Here is an 18,913-nt window from a genome sequence, read left to right as displayed (position 1 = left end):
GTTCATACATGGAATACTGCAGTCATCAAAAAGAACACATAATTTATAATGCAACAACATGTATGAATTTCACAGACTTTATGTTAAGCATAAAGAGTTCATGTGTATCATTTAAATAAAATTTAAGAACAGGAAAAGTAATTGATGATGGTAGAATAGTGTTAATAGTCAGAACAGAGTTAATTTCCTTGGGGGTGTAGGTATTTTTGGAAGAGGCTTGAGGAAATCTTCTATATGACTGAAAATGTTCTAGATCTTGGTGTGTACATATACCAAAAGGCATTAGAGTGAACATTTAATACTGCCATTTGTTTGTTTTACCTCAGCAAAAAAAATACGGAAGGTAGGAAGAATGTGATTTAAAGGTGGGTGGTTGTGGTATAACAGGAAGAAAGACTGCATTTGTTTTCATCATTCCTCCAATTATGAAGGACTGAGTGTATTCAACAGAGGGGACCCAAAGACAATATGACTCACTACTTGTCCCTGAGAAGAGCACAGTCAAGTGAGAGAGCAGATCCACCAATAACTCTAATATAATTACCATCATCAAGGCATGCATACGTACTGTGGAAATATGGCGAACTTAAATAGGAAATAGGAAGTCAGTCTTAGTTGTACAGAGGAGGTACATCTGATTTATATAGGACTTTTTTTAGAAGGGCATTCTAAAAAAATCCTATATACATGAAGGCACAGAATTACCTAGCAGGTTTGAGTTGTGGAATTGTTAGGTATGACAGGGGCTGGGACAGAGGAGGGAAGATGAGGCTGGAATGGAGCCCGGAAGAAGGGCCAAGTAAGTAATAGTAAGGGTTGAGATTGAAGCAGGATGTGACATGATCATATTGGCAGGACAGAAGGACAAACGGGTGGCCATGTAGAGGGAACACAGAGGGGAGAAGAGGAGACAGTTCTGATACCTCCTGGATACACACAAGTATGCCCACCTAGTGGGTGAACTGGACTATAGGCTGGATGGTAGGAAAATATTGGTAGAATTAGGAATGAAAAATATAGCCTTGTTAGTACAAACTGATCAGTATAAGATGTTGCTTTGATCATTGATACCTGAGTTCCTTAGCAGTGTAGCATGAGGGGAATTTTGCAGCATGGCTTATGGTCTAGACTTTGTCCTGATAGGCAGCAAAGGTAAATTTTGCATCTTTCCCTAAGCACTCTGGGCTTCCAGAGGACCCCCAGTCATCCTCCTCAAGCTCAAACTATTGCTTCTGACTTGCTTAGTTTTTACAGTTTGTAAATGATAGTGTAATTCAATTCCTGTGTACATAATTTTTATTTATTATGTACTTATATCAATAACATGTTATGTTTATATAAGTTTATAATATAAAATGTTTAAAATGGAAATCCACAGTGAAGAGGACTTCAAAGTTGGATAGGTTTTTAAAATTTTTTTCAAGTATCATGAATAGATAAGTATTCTGACTTTTCAGGAGATCAAAGAAGAAAAATATAATCAATATAATCTGAGGCATATTCTGATACTATGTAAAAATAATTATGACATTAATACATAGTTTGTATTTCTGAAGTGCAAAACAACATAATTCTTTCAACATAAGCATCTGATTAATTAACTTTGATTATATTGCAAATAATGTAAATGTTGGGTGGAAATGGAACTCTTAAGTTTGTGTTGTTAAAAGTTGAATGGGCAAGCACATTTTTTTAATCAGAATGGCAAACAGGTTTTGCTAAAGCTCACAATTTCAAAAAGGACATTTTGAAATAATTAATGAAGGAAAATTTAAAGAACATAATATATAATCAGTTTCATGCATTAAAAAAACTGAAACAAAATTTTTAATCAAAATGTGTCAATGAAGTAATTGCAAAACATTTAAAAACATATCATCAAAGCTTTTAACATAACCTACTATGTAGTTAAACATAAGTGAGCATTTTTAGACGTAAAATACTCAGCTGAACTTCAAAAAATAATATATGGGTGTACCACTGCAATGTAGATTTACAGCTTTGACTATGGCAAAGCATTTATCTACTGAAGGGAGAAGGAAACCTTTAGGAAAACATATAAATCAAAGTAGCACATTCAATTACTATTGCTAAAACTTTGAATGTTTCATGTAAAAGTGCTTTAATAATACCTTATTTGCAAAACTCAAGATGCTAAAACACTAGAATTCCCTGGTGGCTCAGATGGTAAAGAGTCTGCCTGCAATGTGGGTGACCTGGGTTCGATCCCTGGGTCAGGAAGATCCCCTGGAGAAGGAAATGTCAACCCACTCCAGTATTCTTGCCTGGAAAATCTCTTGGAGCCTGGCAGGCTACAGTCCATGGGGTCACCAACAGACATATCTGAGTGACTTCACTTTCGGGTCTTTTCTTTTTCTTTTTCCTGTTAAAGATGCTAAAGATATTAATAGTTAAATGTTTTTTGTTGATCTGGGGGTGCCAGTAGGACAGCGCCTGTGATATCTCAAACTATTTGAATAGGTACCAAGAAAGATGGCTTCACTGAGAACCATTAACATGAAAACAGTGCCAGAGTGGTGAAATGGAATTTCTGGAGTTTCAGCCCACAGTTTTTTGAAAAAAGTTCCAAATGTTTTGTTTCAGTTGTAACTCACTGTAGACCCAGTTGCATCAATATACCCAGATGATGCAATAAAAGATGTATATCAAATAAATCAATATAAATATTTTCTTTTCACTACCATGTATTAAACATAAACCAGAGACAATTAAATTAATTGAGATAATTAAGATAATTGAGCCCCTCTAAATGTCAGGTGCTGGTGATGTATTAATGAGTGAGACATATCCCTGCCCTCACAGAGCTTACTATCACAAGAGGGAAAACAGACACTAAGACAAATGAAGTAGAAGGTCAGGAACTGAACGAGAGTTGAGTGAATAGAGAGTGAAGAAGTAGTTTACATAGGGAGGTCAGGGAAAGCAATATTTGAACAGAATTCAAAAGGACAGTTGGGAGTGGCTCATGTGACCATCTTGAGAAGGGTCATTCTAGGCAGAAGGCATAGCAAGAGCAAAGGCTGTAAAGTAGTAGTGTTCTTGCTGATGGATTCAAAGCCTGCCAAAAGGCCAGTGTAGTTAAAAGAACCACTGTGGTTGCTGTATGAGGACAAGACTACAGGGCAGTGAAAATGGGAGAAAGAGGCTAAGTTCTGAAACTCTTGAGCTGTTTGTAGCTAAGCAAGATAGCAGTACGGGTGGTGCCAAAAGAAGAGATGATCTAGATGATAAGTCAGTTTCAAAGGCAGAGCCAACAGGATTCAGCAAAGCTTGATTATGGGATACAGGAAAGGAGGAGGAACAATGAATGCAAGGGCTTTGGCTCTAGTGACTTGTTGAATGAATGGTGACACCCTTCAATGAGAAGATGAAGACTTGGGAGAGAACAGGTTTGAAAGGAAAAATCTAGAGTCTGGGTTTGGATGTGTGAATCTAAGATAACACGATAGAAGTTTTTAAATCTTCTCAACCATCTTTTTAATATCTGCAAAGGAGGTATGACCACTGTCTCTGTTTTATGGGTATCAAAACTAAGTCTTTGAGATTTTCTCATGAGCAATGAGTTGGGACTAATTCTGGAGATCAAAAAAGGAAACAGGCCAGGAAATTGAGGCAGTAAAAGCCAGTCAATGAATTTAATTCAGTAGGTATTTGTAGAAGACCACTATGTACTAATCACTATTAGGTGCTGTGGGCAAGAGGGAGGGAATTAAAAATATTAATCTTTTGCTATCCTCCAGGGATTTGCAATGTTGTAAGAGAATGCAGGAACAGTAGGTAACACTGAAAGTGTTGTACCATAGCTCAAAGTAGGATAGCATTAAAGATAACAATCACTGAGGTAGCTTAGTGGAAGGAGGAAAGTCAATAAGGGCCAGAATAATGTGATTAAACTCCTTTCTGGAAGATATGTTGTTGTTTAGTGCCTAAGTCATGTCCGACTCTTTGCAACCCTATGGACTCTAGCTCACCAGGCTCCTCTGTCCATGGGATTTCCCAGGCAAGAATACTGGGATGGGTTGTCATTTCCTTCTCTGGGGGATCTTCCTCATCCAGGGATCAAATCCATGTCTCCTGCACTGGCAGGCAGATTCTTTACCACTGAGCCACCAGGGAAGGCCCTGGAAGATAAAAGGGAGGGTTTTAATGAGAAGAAGTTGGATGGAGGCAGGGAGATCTTCAGGCCAGGAAACTGCATGAGAATAGTCAGCATGTGCCTGGGGATACCACAAAGATCATTCAACTGGAGCAAAGGAAGATAAAGATGTTTGGGCAGAGAAAGACCAAATTAGGCAGGGTTGTGAAAGCCAGGCAGACTATTTCACATTGTACCCTGTGGGTAACTGGAAGCTAATGATGGTTTCTATGGCTAGAGCTGAAACATGATCAACGTTCACCATTTGTTAACTAACATTTTCCTAGTACGCTGCCAAACTCATACTGGCAACACTTAACATTTTACTTGTATTTAATATTTTTCATTTGCAATAAAAATGATCACATATAACATCCAGGTAGATATTTTGACATGCAAACTCCCTTTGGTTCCAAACTCATTCAAATAATACATTTTTGTCCAAAAAGAGAAATTATAATGTGAGGTTATGAAAAGTCCATTTCCCTCTTAACATTCTTCCTAGCAACTCAGTTGCTTTCATTGGCTTTTATTAAAACAACCTTTGTGCGAACTGGCAATTTGTTTTGTAAATATCAGTGAAAGCATATTTCAGAAAATATTGTAATAAAAACCAACTCAATTTCAGAAATATGCTTGCTGCCAGACATCAGTCTTCAGCTCATATTATGAGTATTTCCAGTAAGTCTTAAATACACATTAACATGAGAAATAGGTTACTGTTGAAGATCAAAAAAGTTGAAAAATCCTCCACTGCCTCTCAAAAATTATTCAAGGGTTCTGTCCAATAAAACATATTTCTCTTTTGATAAACTGCATTCATAATGGTTTCGAGCACAACTGAACATTTTTCCTCCCAAACCTACTTAGACTGTTTATTATCATCCTAGCATCTCTATACTTTATAACTTTATTTAAGAGGTCTGGAATATAAACATTTCAGCAATACCTGTCCAAAACCCTTATCTACTGTCCAAACCTTTACAAGGTGTAAGCTTTGTTCCAGACTTCCAGAAATTTCATTACTATTTTTTCCATTGTGTACAACTCAGCAATTGTCACTAAGCTATGTTTAATAAGAGACAAGTATTATTTCCCAGCTGATGTATAATATAATGAGGAGTAACCGCTAACTTGGAGAAGGCAATGGCACCCCACTCCAGTACTCTTGCCTGGAAAATCCCATGGACGGAGAAGCCTGGTGGGCTGCAGTCCATGGGGTCGCTAAGAGTCAGACACAACTGAGCGACTTCAATTTCACTTTTCACTTTCATGCACTGGAGAAGGAAATGGCAACCCACTCCAGTGTTCTTGCCTGGAGAATCCCAGGGACAGAGGAGCCTGGTGCGCTGCCTCTCTGGGATCGCACAGAGTCGGACACAACTGAAGAGACTTAGCAGCAGCAGCAGCAGCAACTGCTAACTATATGTTCTAAAGAGCTTTCACTTTAATGCCTCCTGGTTGGCAGAGAAATATCTCTGTGAAGTGAAATGGAATCATTGCATAACATTTTTGGGGGTACTGCTACAATCAGCCTATTTATCTGCTGTGATACTTTTTTTTATATAAATGTTTTCTGTCCCTTCCTCTTCTCTTGGAAACAGCTCCTTAGTCTACTAACTGTCCTGTCCTGGTTTCTACAATAAAAGTTTCTTCATATTCCAAAGTAAGTCAGTGAATTAATTTTGTACAGATTTTGAGTATGGGTTTGTGTGCCTAGAAACATGCTAGTCATTGTGGAGTAGATTTAAGGAGTATAAGATATGATTTTTCTGTGAAGCAGCTCACATGATACTTAATGCTCTATAAAACATGAAATGATAGCAAATAATTCAAGGCATACTTGCAACCAAGGACTGAGCTGTAAAAGACAGGGCCAAGAGCAAAGGTGAGGGAAGATAAATGTGGGTTAGGGTAGTTAGGAAAGCTTACTGCAAGGCATGGCTTTATGAGAGCCTAACTTTCTCCAGCAGCTCATTGGCTCCTTCGTGTGTCTGTACTTCAAGGAGACAACTGCCTTGCCTGGAGCAATTCAATTTGATAGTTAAACGGGGACCAGTTTAAAGAGGGTTGAAGAAGCCAGGGTGATTAGGTTTTGAGAGTACAGACAGTCGCTGATGCTTTCTGATGGAGGAGTGAACAGGGTGTGAGCAGTGTTTAGGAAAGGTACAGTGGCCACTGGTTTCACACACAGGCTTGGTGTGACAAAAATAGATGACTCCATAATAAGTAGAGGTGAGGGGCTATTGTAAAAATTCAGGGATCAAAATGAAGAATGAAGGCTTGAGAAAAGAGAGGAAGAGACAAAAGTGAGAAAATATTAAAGGAAATATTAAGAGAGCTTTGAGGCCAGCTGAAGAAGAAGAGCAATGACTCACTCTTGATGAACTTCAGTGACTAAGGATTCCAGTGCCACTGACAGACATTGGAAAGTGGAGAGATGAAGGTGGTCTGAGACACTGAGGAGCCAAATTTCCACAGGCACAACCAGGAAATGTGGCATATTTCTAGGTAGTAGAAGGAGGCATTTTTTCACACTTAATAGCATTTTGTATAGATCTTGAAATTTGAAACAAAGTATTTAAATTTCTCCTTAAATTTGGTTTCAAATATATTTTTTAATTGCAAGGTCTATATTAAATGCTATAGTTATATCATAACATATAGTTCTATTAAGGAAGAAGGACTAGAGAGAAAATCTGTAATCTGGTCCCTCACGTGCCAATTCATTGCATATTTTTGGACCAGAATTTAACCAGAACTTAAAATACTTGAATCCTCAGATCTCTTAAAGAAGCAGGTTAGCCCAAATACCCCAGGAGCCTCAACCTCTGAGTGAGTATTGTGAAGGACAGCATTACCATGTATATTATTAATCTGTGCCTTTGATGCAAATATTATTATTCATTTGAAAGGGATAAACATACACCGATAATGAAAATATATAAATTTTAAAAGCAAGACCCCATGAGTCTCAGTAAAGACCTAAATATATTACAGTAGATATTTACAAATGTTTTAAAATATGTGGATATTTATATTAAAGAAGGATCAAAAGCTTAATCAAGAAGTAAAATCTTATGAATGTAAGGTAAATGACAGTAAGTGTCCAATACCTAAGTAGGGTATTAGGGACCTAAAATCATCTTTACAAAGTGAAATCAGTAAATTTGATCAGTTTGATTAGTGAGGCTGGCTGGGTTAAGGTATATGTGGATTGCCAGAATTTTTTTTTTTTCTGTTTTTTAACAGTTTCTATGGTGGGTCACAGTAAGCAAATGAAATAATTGCTATGCAAATAGTTGGTCTTACAAGTTATGGCTTTCTTCTTGCCACACCTAAAAATGAGACCTTAAACTTGGAATAAATGAAAAGATATAATCATCCAAGGATATGAAAGTATTTAAGAATTGCTGGGAGGGATTGGGGGCAGGAGGAGAAGGGAACGACAGAGGATGAGATGGCTGGATGGCATCACCGACTCGATGGACGTGAGTTTGAGTGAACTCCGGGAGTTGGTGATGGACAGGGAGGCCTGGCGTGCTGCAATTCATGGGGTCACAAAGAGTCAGACACAACTGAGTGACTGAACTGAACTGAACTGAACTGAAGAATTAAGATTAACAAAATCTCAAACCACACTCTACCTATGAGATTTCTAAACCAACTCAAACTTTTGGAGACTCCTCAAATTCTGAAGACCACATTTTTGGGACAAAAATCCACAATTAAGAAAATGGATGTTTCCAGGTGCTGGGTGGGGGAGGGAGGTAGTGGAATTAGGAAATGGATATAGTTTCAGTTGAGGAAGATGAAAGTGTTTTGAAGATGGAAGGTGGTGATGGTTGCACAATAATGTGAAGATACTTCATGCCATTCACTGAACGGTACATTAAAAATGTTTAGAGTGATAACTTTCTTGATATATGGATGTTTTACCACAATAAAAAATACAAATAAAGATATCTTAGACCAAAATGCTTCCAGACAGCACCTTTTATCACCGAGGACCTGGGTTAACACCTGTTCCTCACTGTGGCCAGTAGAGGCTGCCTTGACAGTTGCATGAAAAGATTTTAATTTATATAACACCAAAGCATCTCTAACACTTAATGCTGCTAGATACCATAAATATAATGTCTGTGTCATATACAAGACAACATTAAGATGCATTTTTATAGTCTTGTCCCTAAATATTTCCAATTTACCTAATTTGAAGTGTGACAGTTCAATACACTAATAATGTAATATATTCATATATAACAATATTATCTATCCACATATATAATAACAAGCTAAATGTTTGGATAACAAAGTTAGTAAATGATCATTTGGTTGACAGAATTAATTTACGAGCAATGTATACCTAGAAGGTATCTAACCTGCATTTTTTCCTCTCTCAATTTAAGTGTCCCAGGTTCATTTAAGGCACATATTGGTCTCTTTTCTGAAAATAATTGTCCTCCTGCTTTCTACCTATTCAAACTTTACCTATTCTTCAGAACTCAGATAAAGGTAAATATCTTAAAAAGCATTTCCTGGCTATCTCAGCCCCCTTTGATCTTCCTAACCTCTAGACTAAATATAATCATCTAATGCTTAGAAATAGACTGCCTTGTATTATTTGCTATCACTTTGTGTTTTAGAGCCAACTAAAATGTACTGAAAATTTGATGATTATTCTAGCCTCCAAGAGACAGCCCAAATACTGATCCAAAGTAAATTTACTAAAACCAAGTTGTGAACCTATTTATTTTCTGTAAACTCTAGTGCTGGTCCATGCAAACAGGACTTCAAACTTACTATTGATTAGGACTATTTAATCAGTTAATTCTAAAAACTGGCTTATGGAAGACTGAGAGGAAAACTTCCCTCTCCCTTCACACACAATCACAGAGTCGCACACACATACTCAACCATATATAATGGAGCACAGTTTGCACAGCGGTAGAACTCCATAGAAAGAAACCCTGGAAACTAAAGCAGTAACATTTTTTGCACACCCAATATGTACAAATAACTTTGCTAGGCCCTATGAATAAGGAATTCACACATCTATAGTCATCTTTAACCCAAATTCAGTCTATTACATTGTGGTTAGGGCATGCCTCTGGGCACTGGACTTCAGGCTTAATTTGGGAATTTTCCTCTGGGATCAGACATGAAACCAAGCTGAGAAAAAAATATGAGAGGAGGTGGAGGGTAGTTGCCTTCCCTCTGCAATAAAAAACCTTCAGTTTGTTGTATTTCAACAAACTGACCAAAGTTTACTTGTTGTAGTTAAAGTTACATATTTCTTTGAGTCCAAATTCTTTCTATTACATATAAGATTTATTGAAATTATATTGTTTAGGCAGGAACAAGAAAACTGAATATTATTTCAGGTTTTCAAATCATAAGGGAAAATAGTGCCTTTAGGTTTTCCATTCAACTAGGAAAATTATAGCTTCATATTTGCAACACTAAAGCTTAATGCAATGTCAGCAGCTCCATCAAACTCTGTTGTTCAGCAGTTTATAATTCAAGCAGAAATGTTCTCTCCAAGCCCAAACTTGGCCTACACAATTTCAAAGAAAATGGAGAAAAAATTATTTTGGCTAGTACTGAATTATAAAAGCAAAAGAGAGGGTGCTTTTATAGACTATTTTAAAAAACATCTTTGAGAATTTGAGAATGTAACTGGGAATTACTGAGTTGACATCCTTCATTCCTAAGGTTATAGAAATAACCCCAATTTCCATGACATCATGTCAGAATCGGCAATATCTCAATTACTTTCACAAAATTCTTCATCTGGTGGAATTTCATATCAGACAGGATCACTGTTCACAGGGAAAAACAATAATAGTGGAAAATAAGGACAAATAGAAATCTCTCATGAGAACATCATGAAACTTCAGATGTATTTTTCCTTTAAGTACTCACTCTCTAGTGCAACAGATATGCATAGAAAATGAAAAAAAATTTTTTCCAGTTTTTTAAGGTGTTTTTGGAATAGCAGCCCGGAATTCCCAGAATTCCTCCTTGCAAATGTTATCTTTGACTTAGAAACAACTTAGTGTTGAAGTGAATTTCTGGCAGCAGATGACAGGAGGTACTGGGCTGCCCAACTCACTGGAGGTGGTGGGTATGAGTAGAGTGGAGAACTGGTCAGTGATGGATGGCAGGTGGGTTATAGATTGCCTTTGTGTCATCCTATGGATGAGTCTAGCAGTCAACCCCTCACTACTCTGATCTCCTAGACTACCTTCAAAATACATCAAAACGTTTGATACTGTGGTATTAGGGCATTGCATAAGAAAGTCATCCTTTCCTATCTGTAGAAGGCTCCTTTGTATTAAATACACTGATACCAAATGCATTGATACTCCATGTCTATTTTCATAAGCTCTTACTGAAGCCGTACTATGTGCCAGGCTACAAATGAGTCAGCAGGATTTTTTCCTCAGGAGAAATCAGGAGAAAGTGAGTAGTTCATAAAGACAACTCCAGTACATTTGCGGAGTACCTTCTGGATGCCTTCACTGAAAAGGATGGTGAGATGTCAGAGCCTCTACTCTTCCCCCACCACTCACTTTCATCCCCTCTTGAAACCCAAGTCCCCTTTTCTCTTCCCTCAATGCTCCCTGCGGGTGGGACCCTAGGATTTTTGTGAACAAAACCATCAGTCCTGGGAGAGCGGTGCCAAGTACAATTTTCCGAGGGGGCAGCGGTGATGTCTAGAAGAGAAGGCCAGCCTGGCAGCGTCGCCTGGAGTCTGGCTCGGGCTTTCAGCACTGGAGTCGGGGTAGGGGGGTGGTCAGAGAGGATTTACGGGGTTCCGGGCATACCTGGTTGAATTGTGCAGCTATGAGCGAGGGTTCCCATATCTTAGAGCCAGTGGTGGTTGTCCCGCCTTTCTCTTTCTTGGGTGCCATGCAAAGAACGGGTGGAGCATTAGCCTCTAAACTGGCCTCAGGCCCGGACTAAGCGTCCCCGCTGCCACAGTAACCGAAGCCACGCCCAGTTCCTGAAGGGATTGGCTGCCCTCTGCTAAACCTGTTCTAAAGGCTCTGGTCAACCGCTTCCGTCGCCACGGTAACCGGCAACTTGTGGGCGGGACTCCAGTCCCCAAGGTTAAATCAGAAATTCCCAGTCGTAGAAATGTGCAAGTGGAGGAGGAAAGGATACAACTAGCCTCGAGCTGGTCAAGCTACTTTCTTTTACTCCCACCCTCTGCTGCTTCTTTAGAGCCTTCTCTGGTCCGAGGAATTGTCGAGAAATTCAGAATCCCTAGAATCCCGTCCACGACTTCTTTACCAAGATTTCTTCCACCTTGGGAAACTCAGAATGAAGAACTGACTCCACTCAGAGGACAGCCCATGCTGTTTTCTCTTCCTCTCTAATCTGCCCAAGATGCTTCTCTATGTGAAGCCAAATTTGTCTCTCCCTCCATCCCCTGCTTTGGTCTAGGTTCTGCCTCCCAAGGCCTTACTAAAACAGGTCCAATTACTCTTGCACGGGATCCTTGATATAACTGTAATCAGAAAGAGTGTCTATAAACTGTTTTCTCTTCCTGATTAGCCCAAGTTCTTTTACAGTGTGCTCCACTAAGTAGTCTTTTCCCTCTTTCCCTCACATAGCACCAATATCTAAAGTATCCTGATCAGAGTTCCCAAAGTAATAATGAAAGTTATCATAATAATCTAACAACAACTCTTGTTTCTTGAGCACTGGTTATATGCTGTACATTGTTACATTATTTACTTAAAAACAATCTTGCTCCAAGTCTCACAGTGTATCACTGATGGCACTAGAATTACAATCCAGGATTATATGAATCCCAATTTCAGTGTGCTTAAATTCTACACTACTATTACCACTGTTTTAGGCCTGCTAAAATGAGAGATGTCTCTCTTTTAGACTTATTTTTATTTAATTTTTATTACAATGGGACAACTTTGAGGACAACCAGGGGCAGAGTTCAGCCAAAGGTATTTTGCTATTTCTTTAGTCTTTAGTCTTTTTCACTATATAATGCAGTGTGACCAGTGCTTACCCATTCCTCCCAGCCCTGCACTTGGCCTGGAGGTGAGGTGTTTCAATTATTCCGATGGGCCAGGGTAGCTAAGATGATGCATGTGACTTGAAGCTTAACTTCATTCAGCACAACCTGCAGATGATCCTTCATTGCAAGAAAGTGTTCTGACACTTTTTATTGCTTTTTTTGAGGAAGAAATTGTGTTTGAATGGGATAATGATACCTATTTACTACTGTCTTACTTCATCTGAGGTTTAAAGATGATGCTTCTTTTCAACTATTGTTCATAATTTGGATCAATGAAAGGAAAGTTTCTCCTCCTACCCCACTTCTTTACAACAGATATTAAAGAGAAAGTATAATTTATAGAAAGTCTTTCCACAGGAAATTTACAAAAAAAATTCCACTTTTATTTTCTTGTTGAAATATGAATGGTTTATCTTTTGGGAGAGTACATCCATGCAATCACAAATCACAACCTGAATCCCTTTCTTCTTGTCATAAGGATAAAATATCTGATGCATAGTGATGCCAGAGGTATCATGCCAGAAAGGGATTTTCCTGAGGGTCTCCAGAGCAACCACCCAGGCCACCATTGACTCATTATCATAGAATTTTCTCCAAAATTTGATTCTTCACTAAAATTTTCTATATAAGATGAAAACTGTCTCTGGATTATGGCTTGAATATAAAGATTCAAGCTTTATATTGAATATATAAACACTGTTATAGATAAAAAAATAAGTAATAACTGATTACATCATTCTGAATTTTGATCATAATTTTTCCTATAGGTTTTTATTGTTTGGGAAAAAAAAGTCCTATGTCTTTTCTAGAAAAGCAGTAAAAAAGCTTGTTGTCCTTCCAGTTATGTTTTATAAGAAAAAATTGACTAGATGTTTATATATATCATACCATGTTACCAATTTTCTTTCTTCTTGAATGTGAATGCATATTTCAAATAAAACATATTACATACAATCAGTTCAGCCAGATCACTAGCAGATGATTAATAAAACAGACTGCAGATAAGAAAGAAAAACAATGGAGAAAAATGAAATAGGGAGAAAAGAGTAAAATTAAGTGTTATTTTATAATCACAGAGAAAATGTCACTAGCTTTGTCTTACAATTTAAAGTTGTAAGTTACATCTTCCAAGAATTGTTCATTCTCTTCCCATATTTGCCTGTTTATTGGGGTGACACAGAAATCCTTGAATCTCTGAATGATTGCTGTGATGCAAAGGGCCCCTTTTCCCTCAGTTTTGCCTTGATTTCTCCACGAAAGGTATTTGCTTGAGAACATTAAGTATATGATTAAGTGAATGAGAAATAGGCTTTTATTTTCTTAAGCTGCTGAAATGTTGGGGTTTGCTATAGCAACTAAAGTTACTGTAACTATTCCAGTATTTTTAATAGTTTTCATTTGAGAATCAGCTTTTAGTAAATCTAACAGTAGTCGGCCTTCAAAATGGCATGAGAAAACAGCCTTGTTACTTTCAAGTAGGCAGGGTGCAATCTGGCTACTGTGACCAGCACAAAGATCTAATTCCTGCTGTTCGAGAGACTTCATTTAGTATTACCAATGAGAGCTCATCCTTTGCCTGGACTTCCACCTGCTCATACAGCACATTCTTTCACCTATTCACCAAGTAAATGCATTTCTTACTTTAAAATAGTCTGCATATTAAAGTGATACAACAGACTAGTCTGCCCATATCACATATACTTAGGAGAATATTTGCCCATTTTTCAGAAGATGAATCTACAAGATCCTTTGCTAGACATTTAAACACACTAATTGTAATTTAGCAAGTGATTTTTTTAAAAGAACTGAACATTTTAAAATTCAAAAATAAAGATTTCAAGAAGGAAGAATCCACTTGCAATATAATTTTTAGTAGTTCCATTTGTAAAGTCCTACCAGAACAAATTTAAATATAGGTTTTCCAAAATTGATTTACAGAATTAAAGATAAAGATTTTTATTACATAATATTTTCCCCTAGTTTTGGCTTATTTCATTATTCTAGAGAAAGTGGTATGCTAGATAATTTATGATACAAAAGGGGAAGACACTATATAGTAACCAAATTTATAGGGAGTTTCATCTTAGAATTGGTCTGTTTAATTTCAGAAAATAGGTGTGAATGACAATGTTCATAGTTTTAAGAAGCAAAAACCTTTCAGCTAAAAGTGTACCCTGCCAAGAAGAGAGAAAAAGAAAAAAATCATTACCATCTGTCATACATTTATGCTCTTTTGGTATAATAAATTGTTTCCCCCACTAAATATAAGTTGAAACTTTATAAGCATATACTTTACTACATAAATTTTCCCATATGTCAGTGGCTAAAACAAAACTACACTATTCAGAGAATTTTCTTTCACATTAACAGTCACTCCTGGTTTGTTTTAGTTTTTCCAGTAAGATTTTGCATTTAATATTATTTAGCTCACCAAGGACTGTCTCCTTTAAGGGTTGCAGTTTCTTTAGGATACTATGGTTACAAAAAATTATTTTTTTCAAGTTTTATGATTTGCTCTTACAATAAGTTCAATGAATTCAGGTGTAAAGTCTGAGGCATGAAAGGGTCTGATACCTGACCCTTTCATATGTGAAAGGGGCTAGCCAGCTATTGATGTGTCCAGTTTTTCCACGGTTACCAGGTAGCATCAGAAGCTATGGACAGATTCACCTGTAGGCCAAGACTGCAGGTATTCAAAGTACATGGAGATGCAGCAACTTGCTTGATTTCGGCTCAGAAGGCCTCACAGATGACCTCTGGTTTCTCAGACTGGCATCCTACATCTAAGAACACCTTTCACTATCTGGTTGTGCTATTTACCATCATGATCTTTGTGTTGCTAACCTTCCAGATAGCATGTTATAACGCATTGTCCTGGAGTTTTTATTGTGTGTGATGCAGAGGGCTTGATCTCTTTCAGTGACAAGGTCCAAAACATATGGAGAATATTACACCTGCATTCAATGGTCAGCATTAGCTTCCTATTCCATCCTGAGTGCAATTTAAAGTGTTGACTTTAATCTTTAAAGCCCCTCATTGTTTAGAAGCCAGTTACTCCAGATATCACATCTCTCCTTATGCATCATCGTGGCAATTAAAATCAGCTGCAGGCTTGCAGTTCCTAATCCCTAGTGAATTGTGGGGAGCCTGGGAGTAGATCATTTTCTAAAGAAGAACTTCCCTAGGAACCCTGTTTCCGTCAGTGATAAAAGCAATATTCGAAGTTTACAATTTTGGCCTTGAATGTCTTGTCATATAACTGCACGCCTTTGGAACCATAATGAAGTGCTTTTGACTTAATTTTTATGTTATTTTATGTAATTTGTGGCCAAGAGTTAAGAATATCAATCTACTTTTTAATGAATCAGATAAATAACAGTTGTATATATTAAAAATAGAAAAAGCTAAAAATTCATCTGTTTCATATTTGTTAGTGTGGGAGTTTTCACTTGAATATTCTCTCACTCAAGTTTTTCTTTGAATCTAATTTTAAATGTCTTCAGTGAAGGGATTTGTGGTAAATCCTTTGGGGACGATTTCAAAACCCATAACTCATGGTAAGTCATTTCTTTAAATGCTTATCTAAATGTTTGATTTTTTAATGTTTTATCAGATATCTGTTACTCATACATTTGTGCTATGTTAAAACTTTTAAAAATTGTGTACAAAGTTCAGAATTTATGGTTGAGGGGAACCTACATCGAAGTGTATTATGCTGATCAATGAGTAATCTTTTGGGGAAAAAGATGATTGGTCATAAGGTTATGAGGAGCTGTGAGTATTATACATGGTAGTGTAGACAAACAGTGGACTTCCCTGGTGTATCAGATGGTAAAGAATCTGCCTGCAGTGCAGCAGACTGAGGTTTGATCCCTGAGTCAGGAAGATCCCCTGGAGAAGGGAATGGCTACCCACTCCAGTATTCATGGCTGGAGAATCCCATGGACAGAGGAGCCTGGCAGGCTATAGTCCACAGGGTTGCAGAGTCAGACACAATGGAACATCTACCACACACAAAGGCAAAGGGTCTGCTACCTTTGTTATCTCTCCTTCCTTAACTTCTCTTTTCCAGCCTGACACTCTCTGACTCTCAACCTTCCTAAAAAATGCAGGGTACCACTAGGAAGATGTCTGAATGACGTCCAAGGAAGTTTGTCTCTGATTATGATCTTGTACATCTTAAATGCAACTATGCAGAGTTGCCTTTTTCTATTTTATAGATGCCAATCCTTGTTTCCATGAATTAAAATTTTGCTTTTGCTGGCTTCCAACTTTTGTGTAACATTCTGCTGTCAAATGAACCCAAATTAAGACTATCATAGGATAAGTCCACTTGCTGAAGGAAGGGGGTATTGTTCAGTAGAATGCAGCTGCTTCCTTTCCTATTAAATTTCAAATTCATATATATCATTTATGTATTCAATGTCTTTTAGTATGCTTGCTTAGGTTTCTTATGCCCTCCAAATGTGGTATTTTATGTTGTCATTGTTCAGTTGCTAAGTCATGTCTGACTTTGCGATCCCATGGACTGTAGCACGCCAGAGTCTCTTGTCCTTCACTATCTCCTGAAGTTTGCTCAAACTCATGTCCATTGAGTCGGTGATGCTATCTAACCATCCCTTCCTCTGTCGCCCCTTCTCACTTTGCCTTTAATCTTTCCCAGCATCAGGAAGGTAGTATTTTATACTATATCCATCTATCTGAAAAAGTATGAATTTCTCTGATTAAATATAATTTTATTTCACTGGTTGATTGGTGGTGTTGTTTATAAGGATAGGGAATACCAGAAAAAGAAGAGTCTAGGAGTGGGCTAATGAGGAAATTAGAACTTTGGTTTTTAGATAAATTCAGTTTGTACACACTTGAGACATCCAAACATGTCAAGTAGGCAACTGGTGGGCCTGGTGCCCAGAGCAGGGGTAGATATGGGTGAGTCATCTACTCATACCTAGCAGTGAAGCCTGGGTGGAATCTGCCTGGAGACACCACGCAGTGAGCAGTGGAGCTAGGCCTAGAGCTGACTGAGCTTTGGGAGTCCAACAGTCAATGGCTAAGAGGAAGAGGACAGGCCTGGGAGTGGAAGTATGGTCCGATGTTCCGAGAGGGAAGAGGAAATCCCAGTAGAGTACCTGTCACTGAAGCCGAAAGGTGGGGGTATTTCTAGAAGGAGAGCGTGGCCAGTGGTTCTGAATGCTACTGAGAAGACAGGTAAAAAAGTCTGAAAAATGCTTGCTGGATGTAGGAACAAGAAGGTCAGTTGTGGTTAGCTGTTTTACCTTAAAGTCTTTGGAAAAGTACATTGGTAGATGAATGGATAAAGAAAAGGATAGATACAAAGGAATATTACCCAAATGTAAAAAAATGAAACCTTGCCATTTGCAACAATATGGATGGATCTAGAGGGTATTATGCTAAGTGAAATAAATCAGAGAAAGATAAATACCTTATGATATCACTTATTTGTGGAGTCTACAAAAATAAAACAAATAAAACAAAACAAAAACACACTCATGCATACAGAGAACAAACAGGTGGTTGCCAGAGAGGAGGAAGGTGAGGGGGTGAAACAGGTGAAGGGGTGATTAAGAGATATAACCCTCTAGTTACAAAATAAATAAGCCACAGGGGTGTAATACACAGCAGAAGGAATATGGTCAATAATACTGTAATAATTTTGTCTGGGGACAGATGGTTACTAGATTTATCATGTGCTAAGTGCTAAGTCACTTCAGTCGTGTCCGACTCTGTGCGATCTCATAGACGGCAGCCCACCAGGCTCCCCTGTCCTTGGGATTCTCCAGGCAAGAACACTGGAGTGGGTTGCCATTTCCTTCTCCAATGCATGAAAGTGAAAAGTGAAAGTGAAGTCGTTCAGTCATGTCTGACTCTTAGCAACCCCATGGATTGCAGCCCACCAGGCTCCTCCGTCCATCGGATTTTCCAAGCAAGAGTACTGGAGTAGGGTGTCATTGCCTTCTCCGAGATTTATCATAGTGACCATTTTATAACATATGCAAATATCAAATCACTAAGTAGTACACCTGTATGTCAGTTAAACATTAATATAAAAAAGAAAATAGGAGCTTGAATGCAACTCCTATGTAGATAATTTTTCTTGCTGTTCTTTGGTCAAACTAATTGTGGTGGTTGATTTCCTGTGTCAACTTGGCTAGGCTAAGGGATGCTCGGATAACTGGTCAAATACTATTTCTGGGTGTATCTGTCAGACTATTTCTGAAAGAGATTAGCATCTGAGTCATTAGACTGAGTGAAGATTGCCTTCACCAATGCTGTGAGCATCATCTAATTGATTGAAGGCCTGATTAGAACAAAAGGCAGATGAAAGACAAATTTGCTCTTGGCCTGAACTGAGACATCTATCTTCTGCCTTTGAATGCCAGTGCTCCTGGTTCTCAGTCTTTGGGTTTTAGACTCAAACTGCATACCACTGGCTTTCCTAGGCTTCCAGATTTCAGATAGCAGATTTTGAGACTTCTCAGCCTCTAAAATCTCATGAGTTAATCTCTCATTTTTATATCTATCTATTGATTGCACTCATCTCACACGCTAGTAAAGTAATGCTCAAAATTCTCCAAGCCAGGCTTCAGCAATATGTGAACCATGAACTTCCTGATGTTCAAGCTGGTTTTAGAAAAGGCAGAGGAACCAGAGATCAAATTGCCAACATCCGCTGGATCATGGAAAAAGCA

General features: G+C 38.0%; 1 protein-coding gene across 1 annotated transcript in view; it reads right to left on the bottom strand.

The window, feature by feature from the left end:
- SPAG17 (sperm associated antigen 17) overlaps positions 1–11,102 on the bottom strand; it is a 245,270-nt gene extending 234,168 nt beyond the window's left edge. Inside the window, exon 1 of the mRNA XM_010830710.1 lies at positions 10,987–11,102. Within this exon, the coding sequence (XP_010829012.1) occupies positions 10,987–11,073 (87 nt within the window). The 5' untranslated portion in view covers positions 11,074–11,102. The remainder of the gene's footprint in view (positions 1–10,986) is intronic.
- Positions 11,103–18,913: the final 7,811 nt, after the last annotated feature.

Source organism: Bison bison, unplaced genomic scaffold (assembly GCF_000754665.1).
Source record: "Bison bison bison isolate TAMUID 2011002044 unplaced genomic scaffold, Bison_UMD1.0 scf7180017864519, whole genome shotgun sequence".
Classification (NCBI taxonomy): domain Eukaryota; kingdom Metazoa; phylum Chordata; class Mammalia; order Artiodactyla; family Bovidae; genus Bison; species Bison bison.
The sequence above is the reverse complement of the archived record's forward strand: the minus strand, read 5'-3'. Positions and strand labels throughout refer to the sequence as shown.